Source organism: Sinocyclocheilus anshuiensis, unplaced genomic scaffold (assembly GCF_001515605.1).
Source record: "Sinocyclocheilus anshuiensis isolate Anshui unplaced genomic scaffold, SAMN03320099.WGS_v1.1 scaffold48, whole genome shotgun sequence".
In the NCBI taxonomy this organism is placed as follows: Eukaryota; Metazoa; Chordata; class Actinopteri; order Cypriniformes; family Cyprinidae; genus Sinocyclocheilus; species Sinocyclocheilus anshuiensis.
Window position 1 is genome coordinate 250242 of NW_015554124.1, and position 17731 is coordinate 267972.

At 38.1% G+C, this 17731-nt stretch overlaps 4 protein-coding genes across 7 annotated transcripts in view; all 4 read left to right on the plus strand.

Moving 5' to 3' along the window:
• The first annotated feature begins 369 nt into the window (after positions 1-369).
• Positions 370-1694, plus strand: LOC107670094 (claudin-8-like). The gene has a single exon (XM_016462577.1). The coding sequence runs from the start codon at positions 446-448 to the stop codon at positions 1325-1327; it is 882 nt and encodes a 293-aa protein (XP_016318063.1). The 5' UTR covers positions 370-445; the 3' UTR covers positions 1328-1694.
• A 1955-nt stretch (positions 1695-3649) lies between these two features.
• Positions 3650-4540, plus strand: LOC107670101 (claudin-8-like). Its single transcript, XM_016462586.1, has one exon. It carries the CDS (start codon positions 3719-3721, stop codon positions 4529-4531), a length of 813 nt encoding a protein of 270 aa, XP_016318072.1. The 5' UTR covers positions 3650-3718; the 3' UTR covers positions 4532-4540.
• A 4534-nt stretch (positions 4541-9074) lies between these two features.
• cldn8.3 (claudin 8.3) lies at positions 9075-10100 on the plus strand. The gene has a single exon (XM_016462588.1). It carries the CDS (start codon positions 9075-9077, stop codon positions 10098-10100), a length of 1026 nt encoding a protein of 341 aa, XP_016318074.1.
• A 3128-nt stretch (positions 10101-13228) lies between these two features.
• The window catches only part of LOC107670116 (glutamate receptor ionotropic, kainate 1), a 29718-nt gene continuing 25215 nt past the window's right edge, over positions 13229-17731 (plus strand). For 3 of the 4 annotated variants that reach the window (XM_016462613.1, XM_016462614.1, XM_016462615.1), the window contains exon 1: positions 13229-13580. In XM_016462613.1, coding sequence (XP_016318099.1) covers positions 13412-13580 — 169 coding nt within the window. In that variant the 5' untranslated portion in view covers positions 13229-13411. The remainder of the gene's footprint in view (positions 13581-17731) is intronic. The other variant, XM_016462616.1, reaches the window with a different exon arrangement.

A 17731-nucleotide genomic window follows, 5' to 3' on the forward strand; every position in this document is an offset into this window, starting at 1 on the left:
ATTTTTATTTTATTTATTTATTTTATATTTTATTATTTTTATATTATTATTGTTTTGGTTTTTTTGGTCTTGAAAACGACCTTACTTTAAAAGCTATCTTTAATTACAATTTAATTAAACATTCCCACAAGCTATTTTGTGCTTGCATTTTGTTCTGAAGAAAATACTCATCTTTAGAAGCCACCTAATGGTAGAATTCGAAAATGGCAGCCGTGGGCACGTTTGCTTAAACATTGCAAGTATCACCAGTTTCCTTCAAGCTGTTTATCAGATTCTCCAGGAGCAGGTGAACCAGTCCGTACACATAACATCATTAACATTTTTCTTGTCTGTAAATACTTGTCATCTGGATCTTCCGGTCTCAGTTGAGAAACACCGCAGTGAAGAAGAGCAGCGTTACATCTGTGTCTGATCCTTCGTCGTTTTGTCCTGGCACTCGAACATCATGTCTTACACGGCCGGGTCTTACATGGCCAAACCCTACGCGGACAAAACCTACGGCGACAGTGTGTACACGGGATATCCGGATGAGAAGTCGGCAAAAGAGGTGTACGATGAGCAGGTGAAGCACGAGAAGAGAAAGAGACAGGAATCTATCTGCTGCGAGGTGGTTGCGCTGATCATCGGCTTCTTCGGACTGATGGGCGTCGCCTCCGTCACAGGCCTCCCGATGTGGAAGGTCACCGCGTTCATCGAGGAGAACATCATCGTGATGGAGACGCGTTGGGAGGGATTGTGGATGAACTGCTACCGGCAAGCCAACATCCGAATGCAATGCAAAGTCTACGATTCTCTGCTGTTTCTCCCGGCCGACCTCCAGGCCGCCAGGGGTCTCATGTGCTCCTCCGTCGCTTTGACCACCTTCGCCTGCATCGTGTCCGCCATCGGGATGCGCTGCACCCGTCTGGTAGACTCCCGTCCCAAAACCAAGCACATTGTTTTGGTGAGCGGAGGGTGTTTGTTTTTGGCTGGCTGCTTGACCACCATCATTCCCGTGTCTTGGACGGCTCATGTGATCATCCAGGACTTCTACAACCCGTTGTTAATCGACGCCCAACGTAGAGAGCTTGGAGAGGCTTTGTACATCGGATGGGTCACTTCAGCTTTGCTTTTCTGTGCCGGGGTGATTCTGCTCTGTCGACATGCACCACGGACCCAGGATAAAGAGAACATGGCTGCTGTTCTTTATCGGGCTGGATCGGCTCCGTATAACTACTCCTACAGGTCCGGATATGGATACCAGCCTGCATACGGATACCAGCCCGGGTATAACTATCAACCGGCCTATTCTCCTGTCCCGACAGTTTATAACCCTTCAAGATACTGAGACACACAACATCTTCTATAGAGACTCCAAAAAAGAAGTTGAGTTGGGAACAATCTGCATTAGGATTCAGAAGAAAGCAGGACTGATGGAGCCTCATTTGATTAAATGTGACTGTATATGTGAATATTAGTTTTTACATACTTGATTTGATTGCATTTCCTTCTTTTCTAAAAGTTTGTAATTTGCACAGAAATAATATGCAATATGTGCTAAAATTAAGAACACCAACATGTGGGATATTTCCACACAGCATTTAACTGTGTATCCATGACTTAATGTTGACTCTGTCATATGATTGTTTGTTTTCCACTCTGTCCATTTTTAAAGCATTGGTTTGATTGTAATTGTATTAAATAAATGTGTGAAAAGAACTGTGGATGTACTAGTTCCTGGTCTGTAGACTTGATGACATTATTTTGTTGTTTTTCTTAGCCCAGTGTTGGCGGAACTGGTCGAACCAGTCGAGGTGGTTTTCCAGTGTATGTTTCTCTTCTGTTGCTCCATAAGCTCAAAGCATCACACCCCTAATGCAAATTCACCAGCAGACATGAGCGACACTGACTGTGTTTGTGCGACCAAAAGAGACGTGTATGTGATTTAAGATGTAACTGGAAAAAGTCAACGCAGCAAAACAATGTTATGATCCAAATTCTTATCTGCACTCGCTGATGAAAATGAATAAAATATCACAGTTACTGTCAGCCATCTTAGAGAACAGAAACGTGATTTTGTATACTGTCTGAAGAAAATGCTTAATAGTACAAAGTTTTCTAGGTTGTTGCTAGATGTTCTGAGTGATTTTTATCATGTTGTTATGTTATTGCTAGGGTGTTCTGCATAGCAACATTCTAAAAACACTCAGCATTAAATGGAATTGCAAAAATACACAAAGGTTGCTAAGATGTTGCTATGCAGCTGCTAAGGTGATTTGAGCAGTTACTATGTAGCTGTTAAGACACTAGAAACCTCATAGGAGCATGCTAAAATCCGCTCAGAACCCCTTAGCAGCTGCATAGCAACACCCTAGCAACCGCACAGTAACATTCAAAAAAGTAGAACCCCTTTGCAGCTGCATAGCAACACCTTAGCAACCACATAGTAACATTCTAAAACAATTTAAAACCCCTTTGCAGCTGCATAGCAACATTCTAAAAACTACTCAGAACCCCTTAGCAGCTGCATAGCAACACCCTAGTAACCACATAGTAACATTCTATAAAGCACTCAAAACCCCTAAGCAGTTGCATAGCAACCTCATAGTAACATTCTAAAAAAAATGTAGAACCCCTTTGCAGCTGCACAGCAACATTCTAAAAACTACACAGAACCCCTAAGTAGCTGCATAGCAACACCCTAGTAACCACATAGCAATATTCTATAAAGCTCTCAAAACTCCTAAGCAGCTGCATAGCAACACCTTAGCAACCTCATAATAACAATCTAAAAAAAAAACATTTAGAACCCCTTTTGCAGCTGCACAGCAACATTCTAAAAACTGCTCAGAACCCCTCAGTAGCTGCATAGCAACACCCTAGTAACCGCATAGTAACACCCTAGCAACCACTTAGTAGCATGCTAAAAAGCACTCAGCATCAAATGGAACTACAATAATGGTCGACTGTATAAAGGTTGATAGGGTGTTGCTATGCAGCTGCAAAGGGGTTCTGAATGTTTTTATTTTTAGAATGTTACTTTCCAGTTGCTAGGGTGTTGCTATGCAGCTGCTAAGGAGTTCTAAATGTTTTTTTAGAATGTTACTATGCGGTTGCTTATGCTCTGAGTGGTACTTAGCATGTTGCTATGTGGTTGCTTTCTGTGGTTCCCTCAGAACTCCCTAGCATCCGTGTAGCAACATGCTAGAAACCACTCAGCATCAAACAGAATTTTAAAAGTAATGAAATTCCGTTTGCGGTGCAGAAATGACAAACTTTTCACCTTTAACTAAAGGTAAAACATCAACATTAAGCCATCAGCTGACTTCACATATGTTTTTCTGGACATATCAGACAGCAATTTAATGAGCCGCAACACCAGCGGTGTTAAACATTGACAGCAGTCCAGAGCTGTTGTGTGTTTGCCTGTATCTGGCTGTTCAGTAACCCCTTCAGCTGTATTTCCTCACTTAACAGGATCTCTGCCAGAAAACGGTGCCTGCTGAGCAAACATCAACACGGCTACGAGCTCCTCCTCCTCCTCCCCCAGTGACACAAAACCAGACACAAACACTCGCAGGGGGGATTTGATTTCATAGCAACCAGCCCCGGCGTTCCCTCCCTTCCCTGAGCGAGAGGGCGGAGGCTGGGAACAGGTGAACACCTATCAGCTCCCATTCCAGCGGGATGCAAAACCTTACAGTCGAAACCAGTCCTCACTCTTCAGGCTCCTGGAATCATGGCGAACGGCGCCCTGGAGATCGTGGGAATGTGCGTGAGCCTGATCGGACTCATCGGGGCGGCGGCCAGCACCGGGATGCCAATGTGGCGGGTGACAGCGTTCATTGGGGAGAACATCATCGTGATGGAGACCCGCTACGAGGGCTTGTGGATGAACTGCTTCCGGCAGGCCAACATTCGGATGCAGTGTAAGGTGTACGACTCTTTGCTGGCGCTGTCTCCGGACCTCCAGGCCGCTCGGGGGCTCATGTGCTGTTCCGTGGCTTTGACCGGGCTGGGTTTACTAATCTCCATTGCCGGGATGAGGTGCACGGCGTGCATCCAAGGGAACGACCGCGCCAAGCGGATGGTTCTGATCATCGCTGGCTGCATGATCCTAGCAGGCTGCCTCTGCTGCCTCATCCCCGTCTCCTGGACCGGACACGCCATCATCCAGGACTTCTACAACCCCTTGCTCATCGATGCCCAGCGCAGGGAACTCGGGGAAGCGTTGTACATCGGTTGGGTGTCTTCCGCCTTCTTATTCGCCGGTGGGTGCATATTCACCTGCTGCAGTGGCCCCCTGGACAAGGGCCCGGATCCGAGGTACATGTACACCAGGAACGCGCCCTATGTGGCCTATCAGCCGCAACCCGTGGCCTACCACCCTCAGCCGCGCTCTGTGTACAGTCACCCGTCCGGGCCACCGTCGTTCATTGAGCAGTCATACCAACCATCTAGACAACAGTCATTCATTCAGCCTTCCAGACAGCAGTCGTTCATACAACCGTCCCGACATCCGTCCGCCCGCAGCGCCGTGGCTTATCTCTGAAATCCAGCTGGACGTTTTACAGGCTTGTGTGTTTGCGTTTGTGTGTGTTAGAGAGAGATGAAAAGGACGACCAAAAGTTTTTAAAACAAAATATTTGGAAAAAATGTTTTTAATGTAAGTTAGCCGTACATTTGATTTTTTTCCCCCTTGTTTTATTCTTGGGAATGTTTTTGGCTACATTTAGATGTTATTTCTACTCATATCTATGCAGGAGCAGATGACAGATGAAAAGGACTTCTAACCAAAGCTTTTTTTTTTTTTACACAAGATAAAAAATACTATTTGGAAATATTTAAACGGTTTTAAATGTAACAAACTTGGGCCTGCATTTAATTTTTTACTGTTTCATGCTTAGGAATGTTTTTGAATACCATTTCTACTTTGGCTTTTTAAATGTCTAAGTTGGTGCAAATGAAAGATGGAAAGGATGAACTTCTAACGAGAGAAGGAAAAAAAAACCCATTGGTTTTTAACAATGTAACAAATTTAGGCCTACATTTAATATTTTTCTTTTTATTTCTTGGGAATGTTTTTGACAGAATTGAAATATAGTTTCAATGGCATTTTTTAAATATGCAAGTAAGAGAACTTTGAGAACTGTCTGTGACTGAGATGAAGAATTGTTTTAAAAAATTTTGTTTTTGTTTTATATGATTCATTGTAAAGTACAGATCATACCTCAGGATGTTGTAAAGTATGTTACTTGAGGTATTTTTGTATTATCTGAAAGCTGCATGTCTAAAATAGAAACAAGGAAATAAGTGTTTAATATTCATATATTATGTTTTTTTATGTAAATATCAAAGTACAATACAATGATTTAACTCAATAAACTAGTAAAACATATCCTTAATGATAAGATATTTGCTATTCCTCATATCTTTCTGCATATATAGGTGGTTTTAAAAGATTGTGTTCTGGTTTCTGCTGTGTATTTGCACAGTAATAGTTCTCAGAAGAAATCTGTTCATCTCTATGCTTCAGAGGACCTGTTTTCTCAAAAAGTCACGGGGTCTGAGTTACTGGCAAGTGCTGAATTTGGTGATTTAGTTTAGCTCAGTGCGTTCAAGATCTTTATGCCCTGCAGCTTCAAATAAACAAAGCCGCAGTGAAACGTAAGACGACTATTGTCTTGAGCGTCTCTGACACACCCAGAGAATGAGTCACACAAGAGCTGCTTGTTAGTATAGTAGTGCTACAACAGAACCAGGAAACGGATCAGAACTATCTGCTATTCAGCTGTGAAAACTGAGAAATACACACCCACACATGAAAACTGAACAAGCAGCTTTAAAGTTTTAACTGCATACTTTTGGAAAGGCTAAGGAGTGAGACCCGTTTCACTGGGAACTGCTATAACTAGACCGAGTGCATCATTTTTTTTAATCAGATGAAACATAGCATATTGAATAAAAATTATTATATAAATAAATCTTTGCCTTATGCAGCAAGTGCAAAATTGGTGAACTTTGCTGTGAAGCATTTTAAGGAATCGTAGCCAAATGTGTTTTTAGTATTATTTATACTGTTATAGTACTTGTTCATATTTTGAACTAGCTTTATTTTTTATTTTCAGTTTTGTTTTAGTAATCTTATGTGCTTTTGTCATTTTTATTATTTGTTATATTTCTATTTAGCTTACATTTATTTTATTTCAGTTTTAGTAACGTTAGTACTTCAGCTTAAACTTATATTATTTCAGATAGTTCTGTTATGTCTAATATCCATTTAAGTTTCATCTTTCATCTTACAGCATATTTATATTTTATTTCAATTAACAAAAAATATTTTTAAGGGTTTTAGTTAACAACAACAATACTGTCATAGGCTTCAATGTAAAATAAATATAGGCAGCAACTTGTCTGATGAGATTCTTTCATTGTCGTCCTTCATGAAGAATGCAATCCCAGAATGCACTGTGATGAGCTCATTGAAGTCGAAGAAAAAATTCATTTGCATTTTGATTTAATACCAAACAATACTGGTAAAAACATAGTTGAGTAATTAAAAAAATTATTTTTAAACAAATACAGAGTATATGCACACTGTATTTTTATGATTAATAGGGTCTTGCATTATTTTAGCAAAAATAATTTTTTATTACATAGCAATACTCTAAGCATAGAACAATTGTGTCCTATTTCATTGATATTTCTCTGAAGCAAAAAGTTGCTGAGTGTTTTAAATCACTCACTTATGTGGTTCAGTTTCAGTGAGGATGCTTCTTTTTTAAAAGTTAGCTACCTGAGTGGGTAGTAAACAGCAAGACAGCTCACTAGGTTTTAAAACAGAGGTATTACGTAATATGCACTGAGGTGGACTCATTTCAGGTTGCTAATGCAAAATATGTGGCTCATCACCAGGCAGAAGTGACCCAGAATATTACTGAAGTCATTGGTAAAGCTAAACTACACCTTGTGCTTTGGATAAAATGTATGCATGATAAATGACAATAATGACAGTAAAAACAGATAATGCTTTTAGCAGCAACCAAACATAGCTAACAAAACTGTAGGTTGCTGCCTAGTCAGTGACAGATTTCCATTAAATTTTTAACTTAAAGGGGTCATATGATGTTGCTAAAAAGAACATTATTTTGTGTATTTGGTGTAATGAAATGTGTTTATGCGGTTTAAAGTTCAAAAAACATTATTTTCCACATATTGTACATTATTGTTTCTCCTCTATGTCCCGCCTTTCTGAAACGCGTCAATTTTTACAAAAGAAAGGAAAAATTTAAATCGCATCATATGACCTCTTTAAGAGAGGAAGCGGCCATATTTGTTCGAGCGGCTTTCGGTGTCATTCGCTTCCATTTATTTATGCGGCTTGATATTGTAAACTGGTATTTCTTATCATATGAGTTTCATTTATCATCGTAATTATAAACACACTGGTTTGCATCACAAATAGCCCAGTTTTACCGTTTACTGCACTTTGTTATTCTTCTAGTTATCTATAGCGCCTAATGAATCGGAAGTCTTCACATAAAATTGCTTACTTCTTCGTTGCCTAATAAGGTGGATAAAGGACACTCGTTTCAGCTTCCAAAGCGCTAAACATCCCTGACAGAACTAATTTACCTGTAACCAGATTGGCGCAGCGCCTCCCTCTAGTGTTGAAGAGAATTTTATAACTTTGTGAGTGAAGGTCATCTGTTCATTTGAGAGTGTGTTTGTTTATGTGAGAGAGACCTTGCCAGCATATATGACCACTGCTCAGTAAACACACCATCAGCATCTCCACTTACCCTCATCAGCCTCAACCAATTAGAATACGGCTATGCCACTTTCCCATAACAAAGAGAGTAAGTTTATCATTATCCTTAAACTGTTGAGCATATAATACCACACTCTCTCTACACTGCGCTATTTAATCTGGGAACAACATTTACTACATCTAACACACCTGTGTTTGGCTAACAGACTCGAGACATCAAGATTTGGACATTAAATCGCTGCCCAACAGGATTATCCTTGTTCAGAACAGGGTGAGTGGATTCATTCATTTGTTCAGGGTAGTTTGCCGTCATCTGAGGAGACGTTCATTCAGGACATGTTCTTCTTCAGAAAAAAAAAACCCTAGGTAGAGTACAACTGAATTAAACATTTGATTAAGAACCAAAGTGAGCATAATTTTATGCAAATGAAAGTGAGCCTGTTAAAGGAAAAGGTGAATTCTGTTTAATATGTCAAGAGGTCAAAGAGACCCTGTTGGAAGAGGCAATAATTACACCATCATGAGGCTGAAAGCATCTTGATCTATTAAAAAGTAGCCATACCAATCACAATTAACAATGGTAATATTGTGAAATATTATTGCAATCGAAAAATAACTATTGTCTATATTACATTTATTGTAAAATGTAATTTATTCCTGTGATCAAAGCTGAATATTCAGCATCATTACTCCAGTCTTCAGTGTCACACGATCCTTCAGAAATCATTCTAATATGCTGATTTGCTGCTCAAGAAACATTTCTGATTATTATCACTGTTGAAAACAGTTGTGCTGCTTCATATTTGTATGGGAATCATTATACATTTTCAAAGAAACAGCATTTATTTAAAAACAAATATTTTGCGACATGATTAAAGTCTTTACTGTAACTTTTGATCAATTTAATGCATTCATGCTGAATAAAAACATGAATTTACTAAAAATCATTATAATATATGCAATGCAATGGAATGTTTCTAAAATTGATACTGGAACACTAAAGCAAAAAGATATAGAGCAAGCAAAAGATATCTTAGAGCAAATGTGACTATTGCACAGTACTGTAAATCCCAAATATTTTTATATAGTCTATTTATTATTATAGTAGATATTTTGGCAGTGGCTCTTAAAAGTGTAAAACTCCCTTAATGCTGTTTGCATTTAAAAGCATTTGTCTGGTGCTGTTAAAAGCTTGACAGATTAAAGGGAAGAAGTGTCTTGTGCCAAAGACCCCTCATGTAAATTTCAAAACCAATTATGTCTGTTTCTCTACTTTTAGGAAAACTGATGACATAGTCAAAAGCGTGCAAGTCTGAGGTCAATGATGGTTCAGGGCAAGTGTGAGCTCATCGCCCTGTGTCTGGGCATCATCGGTCTGATCGGTGCGGTTTCTGTCACGGGCCTTCCCATGTGGAAAGTGACGGCGTTCATCGGTGAGAACATCATCGTGATGGAGACGCGCTGGGAGGGTCTGTGGATGACGTGCTTCAGACAGGCCAACATCCACATGCAGTGCAAAGTCTACGACTCTCTGCTGTTCCTGCCGCTGGACCTGCAGGCGGCCCGCGGGTTGACGTGTTGCGCTCTGGCGCTGTCTGGAGTCGGGCTGCTTGTGTCTCTCGTAGGCCTCCGTTGCACATTGTGTCTCAGGGATCAACCGCGGTCCAAAAGCCTCATTGCAATGGCCGCGGGGCTGATGCAGATCTTAGCGTCCGTGTGCGTAATCATCCCGGTCTCTTGGACGGCCCACACCATCATTAGAGACTTCTACAACCCTCTACTGATTGACGCCCAGCGCAGGGAACTAGGAGAGGCGCTGTATATCGGTTGGGTAACTAGTGCTTTTCTGTTGGCATCTGGAATTATATTTCTCTGTCGTCGTGTTGATCCAAAACCAGGCTCATTTCATGGTCGTCCACAAGCTAACAAACCCATTTTAAACCGCCTCCAGACCTTTAACTCTTTAAGACACCAGCCTTTGGTCCAGACCAACAGTCTTTCCATTCAACAGCCTTCGCCGTCCGTGTTCAGCTACGCCATTACGCCCTCTAGTGGTCAACATTCACCATACAGTATGCAGGCCATGGCCACAGGGTCTTTAGTGTACAGTCAGAACGGTCAGAATCCGAACTATTATGGCCAAAATGTGATGCAGTACGTATCCAGGAACACGCATTACCCGCGTCAGCTTTCCACACACTTTAAAGGAAGCAACGGCAGCGATCCGTTCACTTCATACGCCACGGGATCCACGTTTCATCCTGTGCCGCAGAATCCGCTCTTCGTAGGGTACAACTACTCCAGGGTGCAGTCGTACAGCTCGGACAGTAGCTCTGGATTGCGTATATAAGTGTTTTTTTTATTTATTAAAAAACAAATATGCTCAAAAAGTTTTGTGGGGATATGAAGCTCTTCACGGCAGTGGTTCTCAACCTTTTTCATCCCAAAGCCCCCCATTGTCAAAGACAATATTTTACAATTTTTTAATTAATATTCTCCTCTCTTTTTATTTTTATTTTTACCAGCCAAAGAGAGTGGTAGTATATCAAAATAATTACATAAAATAATTATAAAGAATTTGGCTATATTCCACAATTCCAGAAGTTTCAATAACTCAGTGTTCTTTTAGTCTCACTTTTTTATTACCAATTGATTTACATTACTTTTTAGTCACTTGTGATTGTTTAATTTTTTTTACTCAAAAATTGTAATTTCTCAGCAACTTCTACCCAATAAAATATTTTAGAGCTTGATGTAACTACAAAAATATGTATATTAATTTTAAAAATGTCAATGTTTTTTTTTTTTTTTTTTTAAAGATTTTATTAAATTTCATTACATTTCCAGGTCTAGAAATCCTTTTTTTTTTTCATCATATCCAGGTTTTCCATTAATCATTTCATACCCGTTGGATCTTAAATAAAAATGGCAGATTAAAATGAAAGCTTACATCTTTATTTTGTTTTTGTAGAGTAGCCTATTACACAAACTTTTTATTAATTATGTTGAAAGAGAGACTAAGAGCAATATACAGTATGCAATGCATGCAACATCTACATCACAAATTGTTAATTTTATTAAAGTACACATTTTGCTAATGCTTTATTTTTTCATATGGCTCTTAAAAGTGGGAAATGGATTTATATTTTTGCCTGTCTGCTCTTTTCAACATCATTTGAGAACAGAAGCTATTGAAGGCAGCTCCAGAGTCTCCGGTGTTTGTCCTATGAGCTAAAATGTCAGCATGCAGGTGGAATACAGGGCATCCCTCGCCGGATGAGCAGCTGCCATTCAATGTCAATACTAACGTGAACCACTCGTACTCCAGGTAAAACTGTTAACGGATCCCGAGCTGGAGTTGTGAACTCAATGCTACTGTTGTTTGTTATGCCAGCTGCATTCAGCCCTCATAAACAACCTCTGTTTCACATTGGGGCATGTTGACAGCAAACACGGAATCAGCATACGGCACATCCAACTGGTGGAGTATATTTGCTGGCTGTTAAGAAGTGGTGTGTTATTCTCTAAATAAACAGCTGTGAGTTTGTCCTGGAGCTGAGAACATGACAATATTTGAAGAGATGTCATGTGAATCTCCCATCATTCTCTGTTTTTGGCCAACAGAGGACTAAAATCATACTGCATCATTATGTAATTTTTTGTAAATGTGTAAATTATGCACTGTTTTCCAAGTCTTTGCTGTTTCTATCAAATGTGGCTTTGAGAGAGAATATGTATTAAATAGAGAAGATCGGGGTTAGTTGTCACAAGGGATATTTCAGTTTCAAATGTGATTTTTTGTGTGTGTTTCATTGTTTCTTTGTTTAATCTTCCTGAAATAGGCTCTTATTGACTTTCAAAAACAATGTTACCACTTGCCCTGACCTCTACTTATATGATAATTAACGAGTAGATGGCCTTAAAGGGATGGTTCACATTCGGTCGGTCCTCATTGACTCGCATAGTGTTTTTTTTTCCACCATACTATGGAAGTCAATGGTATGGAAGCCCGTTTCTGCCACTGAATAATAAAAAAAAAAAGGTCATTGCGACTTTTTATCTCACAATTCTGACTTTTTTTAACAGAATTGTGAGATGTAAACTCGCAATTGCGAGTTATAAAGTCAGAATTGCGAGATATATAAACTCACAATTGCGAGTTAAAGTCCAATTTTGAGGGGGGTTTGCGAGTTTATATCTCACAATTATGACTTTTTAACTCGCAATTGTGAGTTTATATTGCAATTCTAAGAAAAAACGTCAGAATTGCGAGTTTGTATCACGCAATTATGAGAAAAAAAGTCAGAATTGTGAGATAAAAAGTCGCAATTACCTTTTTTTTTATTCAGTGGCGGAAACGGGCTTCCATACAATGGGGACAGCAACTGAAGGTGAGCTGTCCCTTTAAGTTACAAGAGTAGTGTATGGGAATTGAATCTTTTTTTGTTTTTGACATTTTATAAATTGTAAATTGCACTGGAATTATTTTATAGAGATCTTTCCTTCTGTTACACCATAAAGACATAAAATGACAACAAAAACTTATTGCAATTCATAGTCAAGTATGTTGTCAAAGTAGACACCATATAAAACCTCCTGTAGAAATACATGATCTGGCTTTGTTTACTGGGGCTGAAGTGTATCTTTTCTTTCTAAATGATCTGTGATCCAGATCCTGTCTCTGTAATCCCTCTAATGCCGTATAAACCCACTGTCACAATGACCTAAAGGATGTGAGTAATCACCTTCTAAACCAGATCCAGAGTTTTGAAAGCTCTCACACTCTATGGAAACAATTTTGATTTGAGTATGGAAAATTAGTCTATTTGACTTGTTGATATTTGTGGGAAAAAACAAAATTATGATAGGCTACTTCTCGAAATAGACAGGTACATTTTAATTAAGAATAATACGAATCGATTCTTACGCGAACGACTCGTTCAAACGAATCGGTTGAGTGAAGACTCAATGACTCACACATAACACACAAGACGCTGAATTCGGAACAGCGCACTATCATAAAACTACTCTTACTATTTCTGCCATATTTTTCTTTATTTAGCAGAAATGGAAAGCGTAGTACGCTATTTCAAAACCAGCCGCTGGCGAATCTGATCGAATCATTTTTAACAGAACTTGTTTATAAGATTCGATTCGTTGGAATGAATCAAATCTCCACCATTGCTTCACACACAAACTTCTCACAGATGCCTCCGCGCACTTATCTTCCTGACCTGTACGTTTTCTTTGACTTTTTAAAAATATAATAAGAATGATTTTGTATTAAAAGTAGGTCAAACCGCTGTTGGGTAAGGTGTCGTCCAGTTTGGTGAAATCACAGACAGCGAGTGACGGATAAACGGGCATTTAATCCGCTGGCAGATGTGCGCTCCGGCACAAGATTGAATCATTTCCTCGGTGTACCAAAGAGCAAAGACGTTGTCGAGATCGACTGCTGCCAGATTTGAAGTTAATCTTCGCAACGGACCCATGTTTGCGCACAGTTGAGCCCGTGCGCTCTCGGTCTCTCGGTACCGTTATGTCCTGGGAGCACCGCGGGAGGGATGCTCATTCACGGTGACTTATTCTGGAAAGTGATGCCCAGTTAGCACCTATGGATGTGAGGATGGGTGACTCCCACCAGTACGAGTGAGTGGAAAGATGCTGCTCGGATGGAAATTATTCCTGTATGGATACAAAAAGAAGAAGGAGATGGATGTTGAATGTGCCTCCTGCAGGTGCAGCATGCTGAAGGGGACAGGTGTGAGCTTCATCCTGCTGTGTCTGATGGCAGAGGTCAGTCTCAGCGCGCAGCAGGTCTTGAGAATCGGTGAGTATAGGAAAATCTCTATTAAAGGAGTATTTCACTTCCAGAATGAAAACTCTGTCATCATTTACTCACCCTCCACTTGTTCCAAACCTGTATGAGTTTCTTTCTTCTGTTGAACACGAAAGAAGATATTTTGAAAAATGTTGGTATCCGAACAGTTGATGAGCACCATTGACTTCCATAGTAGGAAAATAGTGTCAATGGTGCTCATCAACTGTTGGGATACCAACATTTTTCAAAATATCTTCTTTCGTGTTCAACAGAAGAAAGAAACTCTTAAAGGTTTGGAACAAGTAGAGGGTGAATAAATGACGACAGAATTTTCATTCTGGAAGTGGCCTACTCTTTTAATAACAGCTGTGTGCTTTTATCTGTGAATTTACAAGATGCATTTTGTTGTTGATGTTGTTGTTTATTTTGCCTTATTCAGTGGCTTCAATAGTATTTAAACTCTTAAAATGAGTCGGAATGTTACTGCATTAGATAACAAACCAGAAATCAACTTCTTTAGGGTTTGTTGCTAATTGTCACATGCCTGAAATATGCTCACTTCTGTTCGATAAAAGTATAATTTTGGAGAAGTAGTTGGACACTTAGTCACTTAAAAATGTCTGGATGTCATTTTATTCGATTAAATATCAAAAAAGTTACATTTATTTTAAAGAAGTAGGCTAGCACAAGCACATTTCGCAAGCAGAATGCTCACAGAAAAGAAGTAATCTGTAAAATGAATTGTCTTTGTAAATAAAACAAAGGTTATTGGAGTATGTTTTACAAGAAAATACTATTTCAGTCTTTCTGCTTAAAAATGTCATTAGATTTAATGTGTTGTTGTCGTTTCTTTGTAATAATTTGTGAAATTTACTAGCAGCTTATGAGTGAAGATTAAAAAAGCAAATCATATACCAAATGTTTTTTTAGTATATTTTTAATAAAACAATGGCTATAACGAAACCTGTGTGAATATGAAAAGAACTGACTTGATAAATCCACTTAAAATCATCAAAGCACCAGTTGATTGACAGTAACAGTAACATTGATGAAGAAGATTTTGGTTCATTTTCTGCAGATGCAATTTGATATTTTCTTATCAAATGTAATGACATTCAGACATTTGGTGCAACTTGAGTTAGTTTTTCTTGACAAAACTTTGAAGCCTGAATTAATTTTGGTGCCTTTTGGTTAACTTATGGATTGCATTTGGCTTTTCTTATTAGAAATTCTTATTTTTTTAACAATCTTTTGTTATGTACAGCATGTGGTTGGCACTGGTGAGTGCAACTCTTGTTGGATAGTAAACTAGATTTATCTACTTGGAATCGAGTCTTATGATCACATTGGCCACCAATCCTATCTATATAACAGAATATCATTCAACCTGAGTTCTCAACCTAAGTCATTAGTTTGTGTTTGCATTTGAAAATGGTTTTGCATTGATGTCCATTCCTTCTAATCTTGATTTGTCAGTCTTGAGGTCTTTTGAGATAAAGCATGGACAGATATACTGAAATGCAGAGGTCAGACTTCTGTTAACAGTTTCTTATGATCTGTTGTGGGTTTATTGAGGTTTCTAAATTAATGCACTTCAGCCATGAATGTCATAAGTTTGGTGATGCTGCATAACTCATGTAAAGATTGTGTGGTATTGTTCACAACATAGTTTGGGTGTTAATAGTGAAGTCATGTCATTTAACCAGTTAAATAACAGTAAGAATGATTGGTATCAGAGGCAGTTAATAATTCTCTTTGAGGTCTTTTCATAATGTTCTGTGTGTGTTTAATCCGCCTGTATAATTTCTCCTGGTTTGAGGTCGAATCTAATCTTTGTTTCTCTGCAATCCTTTAATCTGATCCATATGGCTGATGTTTCAATTAGTCCTCTCAGCTTTTGCTGGGTTAGAAACCCAGTAGCTGGGTGATACTGGAAAATCATCCCTGTTAATCATGTTAAACGAGCTGGGCTAATCTGCTTTCTGCTCAGAGACCCTCAGAGTGAGGACTGATGCCCGGCATCCAGAAAAACCCTTCACAACACTGCGAGGATGCATGAGCTTAGCAGTTTGATTGAGAAATGTAGAGTATTAACAGTTTGGTAATGAGATGCTGTCTACAGTTTATGGTGTGAAAAGATGAATTTTATGAATCAGAATGTTTTAAATTTGATTTAAACAGACTAGTTTTGGAAGCTAGAAAAGAGATGACCAGGTCACATTTCACCTTAAAATCAAAACACTCAAAATCAAATAATTATTTATTTCCTTAATGATTTAATTGTTTTGTTTCAATTGTTTTATATGAAAATATTTTATTTTATTTATATATATTCAAAATATATTATTTAAAAATGATTTTATAATAATAAATATCATATCAATTTATATATGCACATATATATTATACATGAACAAAAATATAATATATTTGTTTATATAGTATACAGTGGCATGCGAAAGTTTGGGAACCCCTTGCAGAATCTGTGAATATGTGAATAATTAAAAAAAAATAAGAGGGATCATACAAAATGCATGTTATTTTTTATTTAGTACTGTCCTGAGTAAGGTATTTGACATAAAATATGTTTACATTTAGTCCACAAGAAAAAAAAATAGCTGAAATTATAAAAATAACCCCATTCAAAACTTTGGGAACCCTTGGTTCTTAATACTGTGTGAGGTTACCTGGATTATCTACGACTGTTTTCTGTTTTGTGATGATTGTTCATGAGTCCCTTGTTTGTTCTGAACAGTTAAACTGAGCTCTGTTCCTCAGAAAAATCTTCCATTTCCTGCAGATTCTTCAGTTTTCCAGCATCTTTTGCCTATTTGAATCCTTTCCAGCAGTGACTGTACGATTTTGAGATCCATCTTTTCACACTGAGGACAATTGAGGGACTCAAACACAACTATTAAAAAAGGTTCAAACATTCACTGATGCTCTAGAAGGAAACACGATGCATTAAGAGCCTTTTGAACAGGATGAGAATGTCCAAATTTTTCCTATTTTGTTGAAATATCTTTTTTTTTCCATTTAGTACTTGCCCTTCGGAAGCAACAGAAGATACTTGCATGTTTCCCGGAAGACAAATTAAGTACAATTTACCTTGATCTTCGGACCTGGAGGATTTTTCTGAGGAACAGTGCTCAGTTTAACCGTTCAGAACAAACAAGGGACTCATGAACAATCATCACAAAACAAAAAACAGTCGAAGATCATCCAGGTAACCACACACAGTATTAAGAACCAAGGGTTCCCAAACTTTTGAATGTGGTTATTTGAATAATTTCAGCTTTTTTTTTTTTCTTGTCGACTAAATGTCAACATCTTTTATGTAAAATATCTTACTCAGGACAGTACTAAATAAAAAATAACATGCATTTTGTATGATCTCTCTTATTTTGTTACAATTATTCACATTTTCACAGATTCTGCCAGGGGTTCCCAAACTTTCGCATGCCACTGTAATTTAATTGCCATTTGAATCCACATCTTTTGTAAATCCTTGATAACTTCTAAAATGTTTAGAAGAAGAATATTTCACTACAGTGAGCGGGAAGTCTTAAGAAGAAAAAATATAACAATCACTTTTGAACTGGACCATTTTTATGGCAGAAACGGGTATGATTCTGCAAGGGGTTCACAAACTTTCGCATGCCACTGTAAATTATACTACATACATTTATTTGTATTATTATAATAACTATTTGGGGGATTAAATGGGTTTATACATAATTTTTTTAAATTATGTTTTTAATAATAATAAATATAAAATATGATATTGTGTGTATTTCATGAAAATTATGTAGAAATGCAAAATGCCCCCTTTTATGGTCTTAAAATATAGGCGCCATTTCCTTTATGCAAAATATAATTACTTATTTACTTACACTTGACATGTTCTTGACAGAATGTATTTTTTGTGAGATTCAGTTGCTGTTATTTCACTCAAAACAATGATTGTTTTTTAATAAGATTTTTTTTTTTTTATAAAATGAGTATAAGCATAAAAAAAACAAAGCATTTTATTGGCCAGTTCTAGAGCGATCATGTACCCAGAACAGAGACAGAGACATCTCAGTCTCATACTCATCAAACACACACACACACACACACACACACACACACACACACACACACACACACTCACTGGCTGT

Coding starts and splice junctions, on each gene's coding strand:
- LOC107670094 (XM_016462577.1), top strand. CDS start 446: ATGTCTTACACGGCCGGGTCTTACATGGCCAAACCCTACGCGGACAAA.
- cldn8.3 (XM_016462588.1), top strand. CDS start 9,075: ATGGTTCAGGGCAAGTGTGAGCTCATCGCCCTGTGTCTGGGCATCATC.
- LOC107670101 (XM_016462586.1), top strand. CDS start 3,719: ATGGCGAACGGCGCCCTGGAGATCGTGGGAATGTGCGTGAGCCTGATC.